Consider the following 14,633-nt stretch of genomic DNA (forward strand, 5'->3'; position numbering starts at 1 on the left):
ACAGCTCAGGGGGGGAAGGGGGCGGGGCCTGAACAGGAAGTGGGTCCTGCAGGGACAGGAAGTGTGTGTGTTGAAGGACGTCCAAACAGGAAACAGGAAATCACTGAAAAGACAGCGGCACCTGACCTCTGACCCCGACACGCCTGACATCAAAGACCAAATGTGGACGTCTCAAACGTCACTAGAACCAGAACCTGAACTCAGCACTGGACTATGGAGTCGGTCTCCCCCTGGCCACTTCATTAGGTACACCGGTGAAGGTTCTGGTCAAGAACTAATGAACTGACGCGTGTTCCTAATGTTTTGACATGTTAGTGGTCTAGGCCAAATAACAGAAACACATTTAATTCAGTCCAGTTCAACAGCTCCACTATGATCATCAGGTCAGTCACCATCTTCCTGTTTCTACTGTTTCTATCAACTCATCATTATTTAGATTAGAATGACTTCACTGGTGTACCTAATGAAGTGGCCAGGGAGGGTAAATATATGATTGACGCCTCCTGCTGGACGACAGAGCGACAGCAGCCTGACGTGTTAAGGATCATTTTATTCTGAGCTGTTTAAATCATCCATATCATTTATAATCTTTTACACGTTCTAATTTATTCACTTCTTCTCTGTGTCTGTTGATGAATAATGAAACGTTTGTTTTTTGTTTGTCGACTTTATTTCTATATAAAATTGTGAAAACAAGACGGATCTATAAAAACAAACAGGAACTGGAATCATAAACAACAACAATAAACATAAATGACAACAAACAAACAAACAGAAATCCCTTTATTCCGATGACTGGCGGCCATTTTGATGCCGTTACCATAGTAACCGAAGTCCGTTTCCTCCGACTGTGAGTCAGTCTGTCCCTTCAACCTCACACAATGACAGCTAACGTCACTGCTAACACCAGGTAATCAGACTTTAGTCAGCAGAAGCTAACAGCTAGCTTGATTAGCTAAATGTGCGGTTGCTAGCAACGGCATACAGTACGTAAAATAAAGTTCTGACAGCAACAGTTAGCTAACTCTGCAGACAGGCTACAGTTCACAAAGCTCGGTGATGGCTAGCAGTTAGCTTGGCTTTAGCTGTTATTATCATAGTTAATAGCTAGCAACAGTTAACAACTTCATTAACTGTGCTGCTGACCATGAGCTGAATCAGGCATCTACAGCTAACAGCTAGTTAAGCTAGCAGCTGACTAAATCTCTCAACCCAACTACAACTAGTTAGTAACAGTTGCACTCTTGCTAACAGCTAGCTAACTAGCAGTTAGTTTTAAGAGTAGATGTTTTACAGCTTGTCTGAAACAAAAGCTTGGTACATCCAGCTTCTTCTGGTATAGACAGACCAGGACCTGGATGGGAGTTAGCTTTCTTGGCTTGCATCTGCCCAGATGAATTGTAATTGAACATAATCGCTTGACAGTGTCTGGCTAGCCAAGCTAGCTAATTTAGCAGCTGACTACAAACTGGCATTCATACAGTTCAGTTAAGGCTAACAGTTGTCTGTTCTTAGCTGCAGCTACATGAAGAGTTTGTAGATGACAGCTAACAGTCAGCTAACTGTCAGCTAACAGTCTGCTAACAATCCGCTAACAGTCCGCTAGCAGTCAGCCAACAGTCCACTAACAGTCAGCTAACAGTCAGTTAACAGTCCGCTAACAGTCAGCTAACAGTCAACTAACAGTCCGCTAACAGTCAGCTAACAGTCCGCTAACAGTCAGCTAACAGTCAGTTAACAGTCCGCTAACAGTCCGCTAACAGACAGCTAACAGTCAACTAACAGTCCGCTAACAGACAGCTAACAGTCAACTAACAGTCCGCTAACAGTCAGCTAACAGTCCGCTAACAGTCAGCTAACAGTCAGTTAACAGTCTGCTAACAGTCAGCTAACAGTCCACTAACAGTCAGCTAACAGTCAGCTAACAGACTGCTAACAGTCAGCTAACAGACAGCTAACAGACTGCTAACAGACTGCTAACAGTCAGCTAACAGACTGCTAACAGACTGCTAACAGTCAGCTAACAGTCTGTGATTGGTGCGTGTTAAGCTGGTTGTTGTTATTCTTTAAGGAACCTGAACTGAATAAAACCTCTGAACAGCTAGCAGACTGCTAACAGTCAGCTAACAGACTGCTAAATGTGTGGCCACATATTTACATGTTTCCTGTAAAAGCTGAGCTAGGAGGCCCAGGGTGCATCTGAATACCCATACTAACGTACTGTTCAGTAGGCGAGACGCAGTACGTCACAGTAGTAGTACGTCCGAATTCTTAGTAGACATCGACCAGTAGGCGAAAAATACCCGGATGGCCTACTACCTCCACAGTATACAACGGTAGCTCACTACGCTATCCCACAATTCAGCGGGAGCCCGCTAAGCGTAGAAGAAGACGAGCCGCTGGGAAAATCAAATGGCTGAGACGGTTGTGACAGCTACAGCTACGACAACCGAAGTTTATAAATGTCAGTATATTAGGATAAATGTTGAGTTTAAAATGTTGGTTGTTTCAAAAATACTTCTCCGAGGTGGCTTTAAAATTTCGCGGCATCCGTCGGTGTGCGTCATGTGTGTCGGCGTCACATGTAAACATCCGGGGTCTAAGGACAGACAAGATGGCTGCCCAGTACGTCCTTATTGTAGCCTACTACTCGCTCGCATACATAAATAACGTAGTAAACTGACGGTTGAGTCGAACGTTCTAACCGACGTTAGTATGGACTGACTATTCGGATGCACCCCCAGTGTGCCCTCATTGGTCTGAGCAGGCTCCGCCCACACACATTTGAGCCAAAGCTGACTCTTAACACGCCCCCAGTGCAGGATGAGTCATCAGCATTTTTAAAACATTTTCCAGGAAATGAAACATGAAAATAAAAACAGACCAGCTGACGAACAGTAAAAACATTTCATTCATGTCTTTAAATGTGAGGATTGATTTCACAGGAACAAAGTGGATCCAGGTGAAGACAGCGTTCGTTTCCCTTCTGAAGATAAAATCTGATCCGATCTCATAACGTTTGTTTCCAGCACAGTGATTATAGATCAATCTGTTTATGTTCAAATATATTTACAGGAAAGAAGGAGCAGAACAGACAGGTGGAACCACAGACTGTAAAACACACGGACGCCATGACGGCTCCTCACAGGATGTGGAGCTCCCCCTGCAGTGTAGGTCATAAGCCCCGCCCCCCAGGTTAGTGGGAGGGGCTTGGGCCAAACTAAGACACTAAAGTACACGTCACATAGGTCGTTAATATGTATGTTCAAGTTATTTTAACGCTCTAAAAACAGGAAGTGACATCATGATGATTGACAACAGGTCGGTGTACAGTGTAACATGTAGTAAGGGTGGAGGTAGAGGAAGATGGACGGCTCATCCACAACCTGGATCCATCTAAAACAAGATGGCGGCGCCCGTATCCCTGGAGTCTACGTGTTGGGGGGGGGGGGGGGGGGGTCCCTGGACCAGAACCATGACCACTGAACGTGTCTGTGCTGCTCCTTCCCTCAGCAGCAGGGGGCGCTGCTGTGGAAAATAATCACACCATTCATTTATACACCTGCTGATGTTTCCTTGGCAACCAATCAGCTGTGAGTTTGTTCTCTCGGAGCCAATGTGCTCCAATCAGAGCCCCCCCCCATTAAGGGGGAGGGGAGGAACAATTGCCACGGTGACCATGGTTAAAATGGGCATGATCGTAGCACAGAGGTAACCATGGTAACTGTCGATGGAAAAAAACGGTTGACAGTGGTGCAGCGGAAGACATGTGGTTACCATGGTTACTCTGGGATGACGTCACAAGTTAAAAGAGGGGACTGATTCAAATAAACAAAGCCCCGCCTCCAGCTCCGGCCAATCAGAGCCCTGCTGGCGGTGGCGTCCTCAGAGGTCCTCGTCCATGCTGAAGCTGCTCCTCCTGCTGCTGGTCTTGGAGGCGCCGCAGGACAGCAGCGGGTCGGACATCACACCTCCTCCCCCTCCTCCCCCGTTCTCCATCAGGAGCTCCCCCAGGCCCTGCAGCTCCGTCAGCCCCACGTCACACATCAGGTCCGGGGAGAAGACGCTGGACGCCCCCCGGGGCTCGTCCAGCTCCACGAAGCTCAGAGCGTCGAGGCCCAGGGAGGGGGTCACCAGGGAGGAGGAGGAGGAGGAGGAGGTGGAGAAGGGGTGAGGCAGCGCAGGAGAGAGCAGGGTCCGGGGGTCAAGAGAGGAGGAAGAGGATGTGGGAGGAGGGGAGGAGGAGGAAGAGGAGGAGAGGCCGTGGAGGCCGGCCTGCAGCTCCAACTCCTGCAGCACAGAATAAGAGTGAGAATGCTGTCGCCTGATTGGTCGAGCTCTAACGACCAGTGACTAATAAGGAGACACCCACCTGAATGCGGAGCAGCAGGGAGCGGTTGGTGGTCTCCAGCCTCCTCTGCCTCTCCTCCATGTCTCTGGCTCTCTGCTGTTCCTTCTGCAGCTTACGGATGTAATCCACCGACGCCTTCAGGATGGTCCCCTTGTTCCACCGCGTCTCCCTGAACCACCAATCACAGGCCTCGTTAACACGCACCAATCACAGGCCTCGTTAACACTCACCAATCACAGGCCTCGTTAACACGCACCAATCACAGGCCTCGTTAACACGCACCAATCACAGGCCTCGTTAACACTCACCAATCACAGGCCTCGTTAACACGCACCAATCACAGGCCTCGTTAACACTCACCAATCACAGGCCTCGTTAACACGCACCAGTCACAGGCCTCGTTAACACTCACCAATCACAGGCCTCGTTAACACGCACCAATCACAGGCCTCGTTAACACTCACCAATCACAGGCCTCGTTAACACGCACCAATCACAGGCCTCGTTAACACTCACCAATCACAGGCCTCGTTAACACGCACCAGTCACAGGCCTCGTTAACACTCACCAATCACAGGCCTCGTTAACACGCACCAGTCACAGGCCTCGTTAACACTCACCAATCACAGGCCTCGTTAACACGCACCAATCACAGGCCTCGTTAACACTCACCAATCACAGGCCTCGTTAACACGCACCAATCACAGGCCTCGTTAACACTCACCAATCACAGGCCTCGTTAACACGCACCAATCACAGGCCTCGTTAACACTCACCAATCACAGGCCTCGTTAACACTCACCAATCACAGGCCTCGTTAACACTCACCAATCACAGGCCTCGTTAACACTCACCATTAATGATCTTAACCAATCAACTACACAGAAACTTAAACAGTAAAAAACATCTGAGTGTTTCTAGGTGTGCGTCTAGGTGTGTGTGTGTGTGTGTGTGTGTGTGTGTGTCTAGGTGTGTGTGTGTGTGTGTGTGTGTGTGTCTAGGTGTGTGTGTGTGTGTGTGTGTGTGTGTGTGTCGTGCTGCGTTCACTGACGGGTCAGAGGACTTGGGAATCAGATCTCCGAGTTCTTTGATGCGATCGTTGATGTTGAAGCGTCTCCTCCTCTCGACTGAGACACAAACAGAAACAATCAGACGTGTTCATCAGGTGTCACCTGAACTTTATTCATCACGTCAGTCATTTTAGAGACAATGATGCACTTTACTCTCCTTCCTACGTACTTTTTATCCTCCCTTCCTCCCTCCCTTCCTCCCTCTTCCTCCCTCTCTTCCTCCCTCTTTCTTCCTCTTCCTCCCTCTCTTCCTTCCTTCCTTCATTTCTTCTTCTTCCTTCACCCTCCTCTCTTTCCTTCCTTCCTCTCTTTCCTTCCTTCCTCCCTCTTTCTTCCTCTTCCTCCCTCTCTTCCTTCCTTCCTTCATTTCTTCTTCTTCCTTCTCCCTCCTCTCTTTCCTTCCTTCCTCTCTTTCCTTCCTTCCTCCCTCACCTGGTTCCTCTGAGGATGAAGCTTCCAGGGTTCAGTTCTAATCTGAGTCTTTGTCTCTAAAATAAATTAGATCTTAATATTAGCATCATGATGCTAATACTAGCATCACAAAGTCAGAGTTAAATGTTTACAACATGGCTTCTTTGAGAGATGATATAAAAACAGGAAGTTAAAGATAAATGAGGATCAGCTGATCAGCTGTTTGAGGTACTCACTGAGGTTGTGGTTGTCCTTCTTCTGTCTCTCCTTAATCAGAGCTTTGGTCTCCACCTCTACAACAACATCATCATCATCATTAGTATCATCATCTTCATCTTCATCATCATCATCATCATCATTAGTATCATCATCTTCATCATCTTCATCATCAGTCTCTCAGCTCCTTCACGTCTCGTTGACTCAGCAGGAAGTAGGAACTGATGATGTGGGAAAACACAACCGGCTGCTGTGTGTGTGTGTGTGTGAGTGTCTGTGTGTGTGTGTGTGAGTGTGTGTGTGAGTGTGTGTGTGTGGGTGTGTGTGTGTGTGGGTGTGTGTGTGTGTGTGTGTGTGTGTGTGTGTGTGTGTGTGGGTGTACGTGTGTGTGTGTATTTTTATGAGGCTGTGGGGCTCAAACTCTTGTGGAATAATAACTTTACAACATTTAGAGAATAAAAGTCATTTGAGTCCAGGCTGTAGGGTAAAGGTGAGAGGTCAGGGGTCAGAGGTCAGGGGTCAGAGGGATGAGTGTGTGACTGGACGGTCCTCACAGAGATAGGAACAGGAGCGTGAGTGTGTTCAGAGGAAGTGGTGATGTTGACTCATCAAACTGAAGAGAACAGATTTTTAGCAGGAACAGAAAAGGAAAAACAGGGGGAGGAGCTACGCTGCCATGGCAACGTTTACTTCCTGTTTCCGTCGTCAACAACCAATCAGAGCTCGTGTTACTTACCGTTCATCTCTCTCTTGATGGCGTGCAGGTCGGCCGGGCAGCTGTTGCTAATGGTGACGGTGGGCGTGGCCATCCCTCCGCTGCCATCATACACGTCCAGCAAGTTCCCCGACACGGGCAGCTGCAACGGACCAATCAGAGCGCAGGATCAGAAACATGACTGTTTTCTATCTTTGTGAGGACCTTCCACTGATATAACACGCTCAGAGGTCAGAGGTCACAGCTCCTCAACATGTACCACGTCAAACATCACCCCACACACACACACACACACACACACACTAAGCTACAGTCACATCACTTCACTTTTTAAATGTAATCTTTCATTAAACTGAAGCTCAGACTTTAATGAATTCATTTGAAGAAATATTCATCAATCAAACAGCCACAGCCACAGCTAACATTAGCTAGCTCTGCTTAGCATAGGTGCTAGTTAAAACTGGTCAGAAGCTAATGTGTGCTAACTAAAGACAAGATGTGAAGGTTAAACTTAAACTAAACTACTTTTATTCAGATATGCTGTTAATGAACGAGCTGTTCTTTCTACTTAATTAAAACAGTTTATGGAAGGAAACAAACATCCAAACCAAGGCTAACGCTAGCTAGCTTAGCATCTCATTCTAGGAATATTATTCTGTGGTCACAGGTTGATCAATGACCAACAGCAGCTCATGGTCTTTAAAAAACAAACTGTTGGACTTTAAACATCTGGAGCTCAGTCGACTAATGAACGAATGAATGAGAAGAGTCACAACAACAACTGTTCACAATGAAACCAGCCCTGCAGCATTAATCCTCAATGTGAACTAATACTGATCCAGTTTGAGGACAGCGGCCTCCAGCAGATAACACGCCTCCACCTTCACCAACGGCCCAGAGGTCAGAGGTCAAGCTGACTCCAAACAACCAAACCTTTACCTCTGTTTTAATCCTCCTCTTCTCGTGATCCGGCAGTAAAACCAAAATCCTCATCTTGTCTGATTTCACACGCTAACAAACAAACTCACACAGACACTGAGCTGCTGCTGCTGCTCTTCCTGTTTCTGTTCAGACGACTGTTGAAAAATGGGGAAACGTCTCTTGAAGAAAAAAAAAAACTCCCAGAGAGCTTCATTATCTGACTGAGACACACACACACTCACACACTCACACACACACACACTCACACTCACACCAACACACACACACTCACACTCACACCAACACACTCCACCCACAGAAACGAGGAAGTTTGGAAAACTGAACTAAAACTCTGATGTTTACAGAAATGATCTGCGTCGCCCTCTGGTGGTTGTGGAGCATCTGAAGTATCTGCAGTATCTGAAGTATCTGGAGTATCTGAAGTATCTGAAGTATCTGCCATAAGTAGCTCAGAGAACAACCAATCTATTAGCAAGCTGATGCTAATGCAAAAGCTAAACAGCTACAGACATTAATCAAAGAGGATAACCAACAAGCTGATGCTAATGCTACAGATATTAAGCTAAGAAGACAACCAATCTATTAGCAACATCATATAATACTACAAAGCTAAGAGGACAGCCAATGTATTTCCAAGCTAATGCTAATGCAACAGCTAGCTAGCAAAAAGGATGACCAATCTAGACCAAAACAAAATGGCGCCTCCTGTTTCTGCCATATTTCAGCTTCACTTTTGCAGGGAGGGAGGAAGTGGAGACGCGGCGGCCATCTTTGTTTCTAATGTGTAACATGTGTAGTTCTCCTCCTGACCTGATGGTGTCGGTGTCGTCATGGTGCGTCTGTTACCGTGTTGGCGAGCTGTGGACCAATCAGCGTCAGAAAGTCGTCATTCAGGCTCGACTCCAGGCTGATGACATCATTGATGATGGCCTCTTCCATCTGAATGAACCAATCACAGACGAGACGTTTGATCTTGGTCTGGTTCTTTTTATATCTGCTCAGTTTCAGGTCGAAGTTTCTAAATGTTCTGGATCTGAACTGTTCAATATAAACCAATGAGAGGCAGACTTTTTACTGACTCAACAACTTATTCATCTAATTTTTATCTCATGTTTATCTCATATTCATCTCATATTCATCTCATGTTCATCTCATGTTCATCTCATGTTCATCTCATGTTTATCTCATGTTTATCTCATGTTTATCTCATGTTCATCTCATGTTCATCTCATGTTTATCTCATGTTTATCTCATGTTTATCTCATGTTTATCTCATGTTCATCTCATGTTCATCTCATGTTCATCTCATATTTATCTCATGTTCATCTCATGTTCATCTCATGTTCATCTCATGTTCATCTCATGTTATCTCATATTTATCTCATGTTCATCTCATATTTATCTCGTGTTCATCTCATGTTCATCTCATGTTTATCTCATGTTCATCTCATATTCATCTCATATCCATCTCATGTTTATCTCATATTCATCTCATGTTCATCTCATGTTCATCTCATGTTCATCTCATGTTTATCTCATATTCATCTCATGTTCATCTCATGTTTATCTCATGTTCATCTCATGTTCATCTCATGTTCATCTCATGTTCATCTGATGTTTATCTCATATTCATCTCATGTTCATCTCATGTTCATCTCATGTTCATCTCATGTTCATCTCATGTTTATCTCATGTTCATCTCATGTTTATCTCATGTTTATCTCATGTTCATCTCATGTTTATCTGATGTTTATCTCATATTTATCTCATGTTCATCTCATGTTCATCTCATGTTCATCTCATGTTCATCTGTTTATCTCATGTTTATCTCATGTTCATCTCATGTTCATCTCATGTTTATCTCATATTCATCTCATGTTTATCTCATGTTTATCTCATATTCATCTCATGTTCATCTCATGTTCATCTCATGTTCATCTCATGTTTATCTCATATTCATCTCATGTTCATCTCATGTTTATCTCATGTTCATCTCATGTTCATCTCATGTTTATCTCATGTTTATCTCATGTTTATCTCATATTCATCTCATATTCATCTCATGTTCATCTCATGTTCATCTCATGTTTATCTCATGTTCATCTCATGTTTATCTCATGTTCATCTCATGTTTATCTGATGTTTATCTCATATTCATCTCATATTTATCTCATGTTCATCTCATATTTATCTCATGTTCATCTCATGTTTATCTCATGTTCATCTCATGTTTATCTCATGGACAACAGAGTGCCGTCTGGTGTCTGAACAGTAGAAATGATGAAGCTGCAGGAGGAAGCAGAGGAGCTGAATCAGAGCGACTGATGGTGAAGAGGTTTCAGGAGGAAACTGACTCAGATCCTCAGGAAGAGTCGACTCAGCACATTCAGACCAACTGTCCTTTAAACCAGGACACTGAAGCTGAGACACAGCGTCATTATCTGACTGGGCTGGTAGTATTTAACACAGGACCGTCCCGTTACCTCCAGGCCTGCAGCAGGAGTTACTTATTAGTCTATACGTGTTTGTTCATGTTTACTACTTCCTGTTTGTGTCTATATGTGTTTATTACGTTTAGTTTCTTTTTTAACTGCGTTTGTTTGTGTTATTACTTCCTGATGATGTGTTTGTTGACATGTTTCCCTTCTTGTTTGTCTGTTTATATAACTGTTTACTACGGCCTTATTTGGGTTTATCTGTTTGTTTATGTTTATCAGCTCCAGCTGTGTGTTTATAGGACTGTTGACGTTTCTTACTTCCTGTTTGGGGCTGCTGTCCATTGGCTGTCCACACTCTGAGCCCAGCTGAGGGGTGTGGCTAGCCGGCGGCTGATTGGTTGTCTTGGTGGTGGACAGGTACTGCTGGACCTGCTGCCTCTGAGCCTGCTGGATGTGATACCTGGTGGGGTTCTCCAGGTGAGTCTGTACCTGGTGGACAAACGTCAAACTGTGTTTAAATAAAGGTTGACTCTGAAACAGCTGCTCTCTGCTGATTCCTCCTACCTTCAGCACCTCCACAGGGACCTGGGCAGGAGGTCTGCAGGAGGACGAAGACACACTGATGGGGGAGGAGGAGTCGATGGAGCGAAGGAGCTGCTGCTGCTGCTGCTGCGCCTCCTTCTGCTCCTCCTCCAGAGCCTGCTGACGCATCAGATCCTGACGCATCAAGACCCTGGAGGGAGGAGGGGAAAGAGGAGGAGGAGGAGGAGGAGGAGGAGGAGGAGGAGGAGGAGGGGTTATAAACACGTTGTGATTGGATTCCTGTAGACGACTAAAGATAAAAAGACATGAGAGAATAAAACTGAAGAAGAAGAAGAGCTGTTGTTGTTGTTGTTGTTGATGGTGGTTACCTTGACGACATGACTGACGGCAGCGAGGATGAAGAGGAGGAAGACGAAGGGGCTACTGCTGATGAACTGGAGACAGAGAAATACGATGACATCATCAGTGAATTAGTCTCAAAGGGTCACCTGAGGTTAGAGGTCAGAGGTCAGAGGTACCTGATGCTGATTGGTTGACTCTTGATCTGGTAGAAGGTGTCACAGTCTGACGGCAGCAAACTGTCGACCTCGATGTCAGCGACGATACCGGACTCCACCCTGAGACACAGACAGCCAATCAGAGGACAGACAGAGGACAGAGACACAATCAGAAATCAGAAGGCAGAGAAAACAGACAGCCAATCAGAGGACAGACAGAGGACAGAGAGAAGACAGACAGCCAATCAGAGGACAGCCGTGTTGAGGTAAAGCAGTCGTACCTTAACCAGAGGATAAAGGACAGTGAGAATCAAACACTGAGTGAACACATGAAGAAGAATGTGGAGGATCAACATGTGTCAGCTGTTTGTCTTCACCACTTCCTGTCTGTAACATGAAACGTCCAACAGCTGCTCCAGGTCTGGACCAGACGTCCTCACAAAGAGACAAACTGCTGAGTCACATTTGTTTTTACTTTTCCTTTCTGTCCCACGCATTATGTCTGTGTGTGTGTGTGTGTGTGTGTGTTTGTGTGTGTTTGTGTGTGTCCATGGACCACAGGGGGGAGGACGGGGGGAGGACGGGGGGAGGACGGGGGAGGACGGGGGAGGACGGGGGGGAGGACTTGCCTGGTCTTGTTGTGGTATTTTAACGACACAGTTTCAGCCTTAACTCTGGCCCCTGAAGCTCAAACCAAACTCCATTCATAATTTCTGAAATTTAACTTTCACTTGCCTCATCTGTTCTGATGATTAATGACGGGTCAGCTGATCAACCAACCTGAATGATAACAGCTGACTTTACAACAGCCAGACACGTTGAATGAGACGCGGAGCAGAGGAATAAAGGTTGGTCAAAAATACATTTGGTGAAGTCACAGAGAGAGAGAGAGAGAGAGGAGGGAGAAGGGGGTGAGTAGAGGTCAGAGGTCAAACAGTCACAACAACAACATGCCCATCATCCCTTCATTATCATCATCATCATCCTCACACACATTTACAACCTGACAGCCTCTGTTACTTCTCTGTTGCAGCCCAGGATCACAGGAAGCACTTCACACCAAACTCCATTCATAAAATCCACAATTTAAAGTTCCTCAAGACCCAGAAAATTAAACTCTTATCAACAACACTTTGAATTTGATTTTTAATTTAAATAATTCAGTTCGGCCACAGTAAATAAGAAGAAGTTTTTCATTCCGACTGCATTTGTTTGTGTTCAGTCTGTGGGTTTCTGGCCCTTTAAATCAAAGCCTATTCGTAAAGTTTAAATGTAAAGTTTAAATTTAAGTTATTATATTATTGAGGTTCCGCACAAACCATATTCAGATTAAATATTATAAACTACTGTTCACATCGGCATCAACCAATGACCCAGAAAACATGTTTACTGTGATTGTCAAAGACGGCGACTCAAACCAAACTCCATTCATGTGTTCGGCATTTTAAGGTTCACCTGCCTCCCAGGAAATATGAGTCACTTTAAAACATAAGTCAAATCTACACTTTCACTCTTTGCAGATCACGGTTCAGTTCGGCGTCAACCTGAATCATTTTTTTGTTTTACTGTAATCTCGACTTGAATCATATTTTATTGTGACATCAACAGCAGTGAGTGTTAAAGTACCGGGTGGTGGAGAACTTAAAGCCGCTTTCGGCAGATCTGACCTCGGCCTTCAGTCTGGACGGAGAGCCTTTTCACCAAGGAGCGCTGTTAAATACGCAGATTTTTGAACGGAGTTCGGCGTGAGACGCAGACATAACGGTAACTCCCTGAACTTCCGGACTCACCTGACGAGGTTGAGAGTTTCAGCCGAGTTCAGGATGACAAACACGGTCTGCTGCTGCAGGACCCCGGCCTCCCGCGGGTCCTGCTCGGTCCCGCTCCGGCTCTGCTCTCCGGTCTGGACCTGGTTCGGGCTGGAGGCTGACATTTCTCCAGATGAAGAAGATGAACAGACAGCGGAACAGAGGAGTTTTTTATTACCCAGCAGCCACCGCGGGATCAAAGTCTCCGAATCACAGCAACAGAACCGAGACCCAGAAGAGAAGGAGACAAGAGGAGTAGAAGGAGGAGGAGGAGAAAGTGAAGGAGGAGGAGGAGATGATGATGGTGATGTCTCAGGTTCGAGTCCTCCTTCAGGCTGCAGAGCGGCACCTGAACCAGAGCGTTCGTGTGGAGAAAGCTTCAAACATAGAAACACAACACACAGATCAGACCACCACAGTTATTTAATTATTATAATGAATATTAAACTATCTTCCTCTGTAACTGATGACAATGATAATCATCTTAAATACACATTCAAATAGTTAAACATAATAAAATAAAAATGATAACACGAATAATCCTGTTAAATCTATAAAAGAGTTTCCTCTTCTTTCTGTCGGCTCTGGTTCTATACTTCTGAGGGCGGGTCTTACTAACTGGACTGATCTCGTCCGGACCAATGAGCGGCTGCTGTGTCCGTGGCCAGCCAATCAGACGCAGCTGCGGCTCAGAGTGGAGCGGAGTCCGCCATCTTGTTTGTTGTTGTCTCTGCTGTTACGGGAAGTGAGCTGAGGGGGAATTCCAGGTTCCAGGTGACATCAGCCCCTCAGGTCGCGACCAATCAGAAGGCAGGAGAGTGGCGCGAGCCTTTAATCCAGACGATGCAGAGTTGCATCAGTTTCTCTGTTTACGTCATTTAGGTTTTATTTATTTAGATTTAGGATATTTTAGTTTAAATGTTATATAATATATATTCTTCCATCTCTACTTCTTGTACATGTGTCTATATACTCATATGCTAATTTGTACATGTTGCTTTTACTATTTTATTTTATTTTACTAGTTTTTATTTACTTATTTTATTTTATTTTATTTTATTTAATCTTTCTTTTATCCGTGGTTCTTAAGAGTGTTACAGCTACTGTGACCAAGCAATTTCCCTTGTGGATGAATAAAGTTTATCTAAGTCTAAGTCTATACATTCATTAGTAGCTTAATTGCACATAAAAACCTCTTAAGAACCACAAGTAAAAAATAAAAAAAGTAAAACGTGTATAATTTCCTTTATTTTGTATATTTTGTATTTTTACTGTGTTGTTATAAATTGATTGATTATAAGTTGTATTGCCTCCTGGTCAGTGATTAAAACCATTTCTCTACATTTTATACGGTGTATGATTGTCTCAGATAAAGTTGGTGAGATGGTGAGGGGCCTGCAGCGTGTCACAGGTCAAAGGTTAACCTGCACCAGGCTAACTTAGCCTAGCCCAGCCCAAACCGCTAACTGATCTCCCAGTAAAAGATGCTGGGCTAGGTCAGCCTCCTGGGGTCAGAGCAGATCCTCTGGTTTCACTGTGGAGCTTTTATTGTCTGTGAGTTTCTCCTCGTGGCCTCTGGGAGGCGCCGTAGCCTCAGCTGTAAACAAACCAGCACTGACAGACGCTTCATTCCATCCTTTTA

The 14,633-nt window shown here is 45.0% G+C and overlaps 1 protein-coding gene across 1 annotated transcript; it reads right to left on the minus strand.

The window, feature by feature from the left end:
* Positions 1–55: 55 nt before the first annotated feature.
* tfe3a (transcription factor binding to IGHM enhancer 3a) lies at positions 56–13,441 on the minus strand. Its single transcript, XM_084553787.1, has 11 exons — positions 12,974–13,441; positions 11,205–11,303; positions 11,055–11,120; positions 10,708–10,876; positions 10,462–10,632; positions 8,552–8,644; positions 6,785–6,905; positions 6,069–6,125; positions 5,403–5,478; positions 4,373–4,520; positions 56–4,290 (listed from the first exon to the last, which is right to left on the minus strand). Exons 1-11 carry the CDS (start codon positions 13,114–13,116, stop codon positions 3,886–3,888), a joined length of 1,548 nt encoding a protein of 515 aa, XP_084409913.1. The 5' UTR covers positions 13,117–13,441; the 3' UTR covers positions 56–3,885.
* Positions 13,442–14,633: the final 1,192 nt, after the last annotated feature.

This window comes from Chelon labrosus (genome assembly GCF_963514085.1).
Source record: "Chelon labrosus genome assembly, chromosome: 10".
NCBI classification, from domain to species: Eukaryota; Metazoa; Chordata; class Actinopteri; order Mugiliformes; family Mugilidae; genus Chelon; species Chelon labrosus.

What these genes read in the sequence shown, in the direction of transcription:
- tfe3a (XM_084553787.1), bottom strand. Translation starts at nt 13,116, where the DNA reads ATGTCAGCCTCCAGCCCGAACCAGGTCCAGACCGGAGAGCAGAGCCGG. An exon ending in AGTCAACCAATCAGCATCAG is followed by an intron (nt 11,121 to 11,204) that starts GTACCTCTGACC and finishes CTCTGTCTCCAG; the next exon opens with TTCATCAGCAGTAGCCCCTT. An exon ending in ACAGCAGCCCCAAACAGGAA is followed by an intron (nt 8,645 to 10,461) that starts GTAAGAAACGTC and finishes TGGTTCATTCAG; the next exon opens with ATGGAAGAGGCCATCATCAA.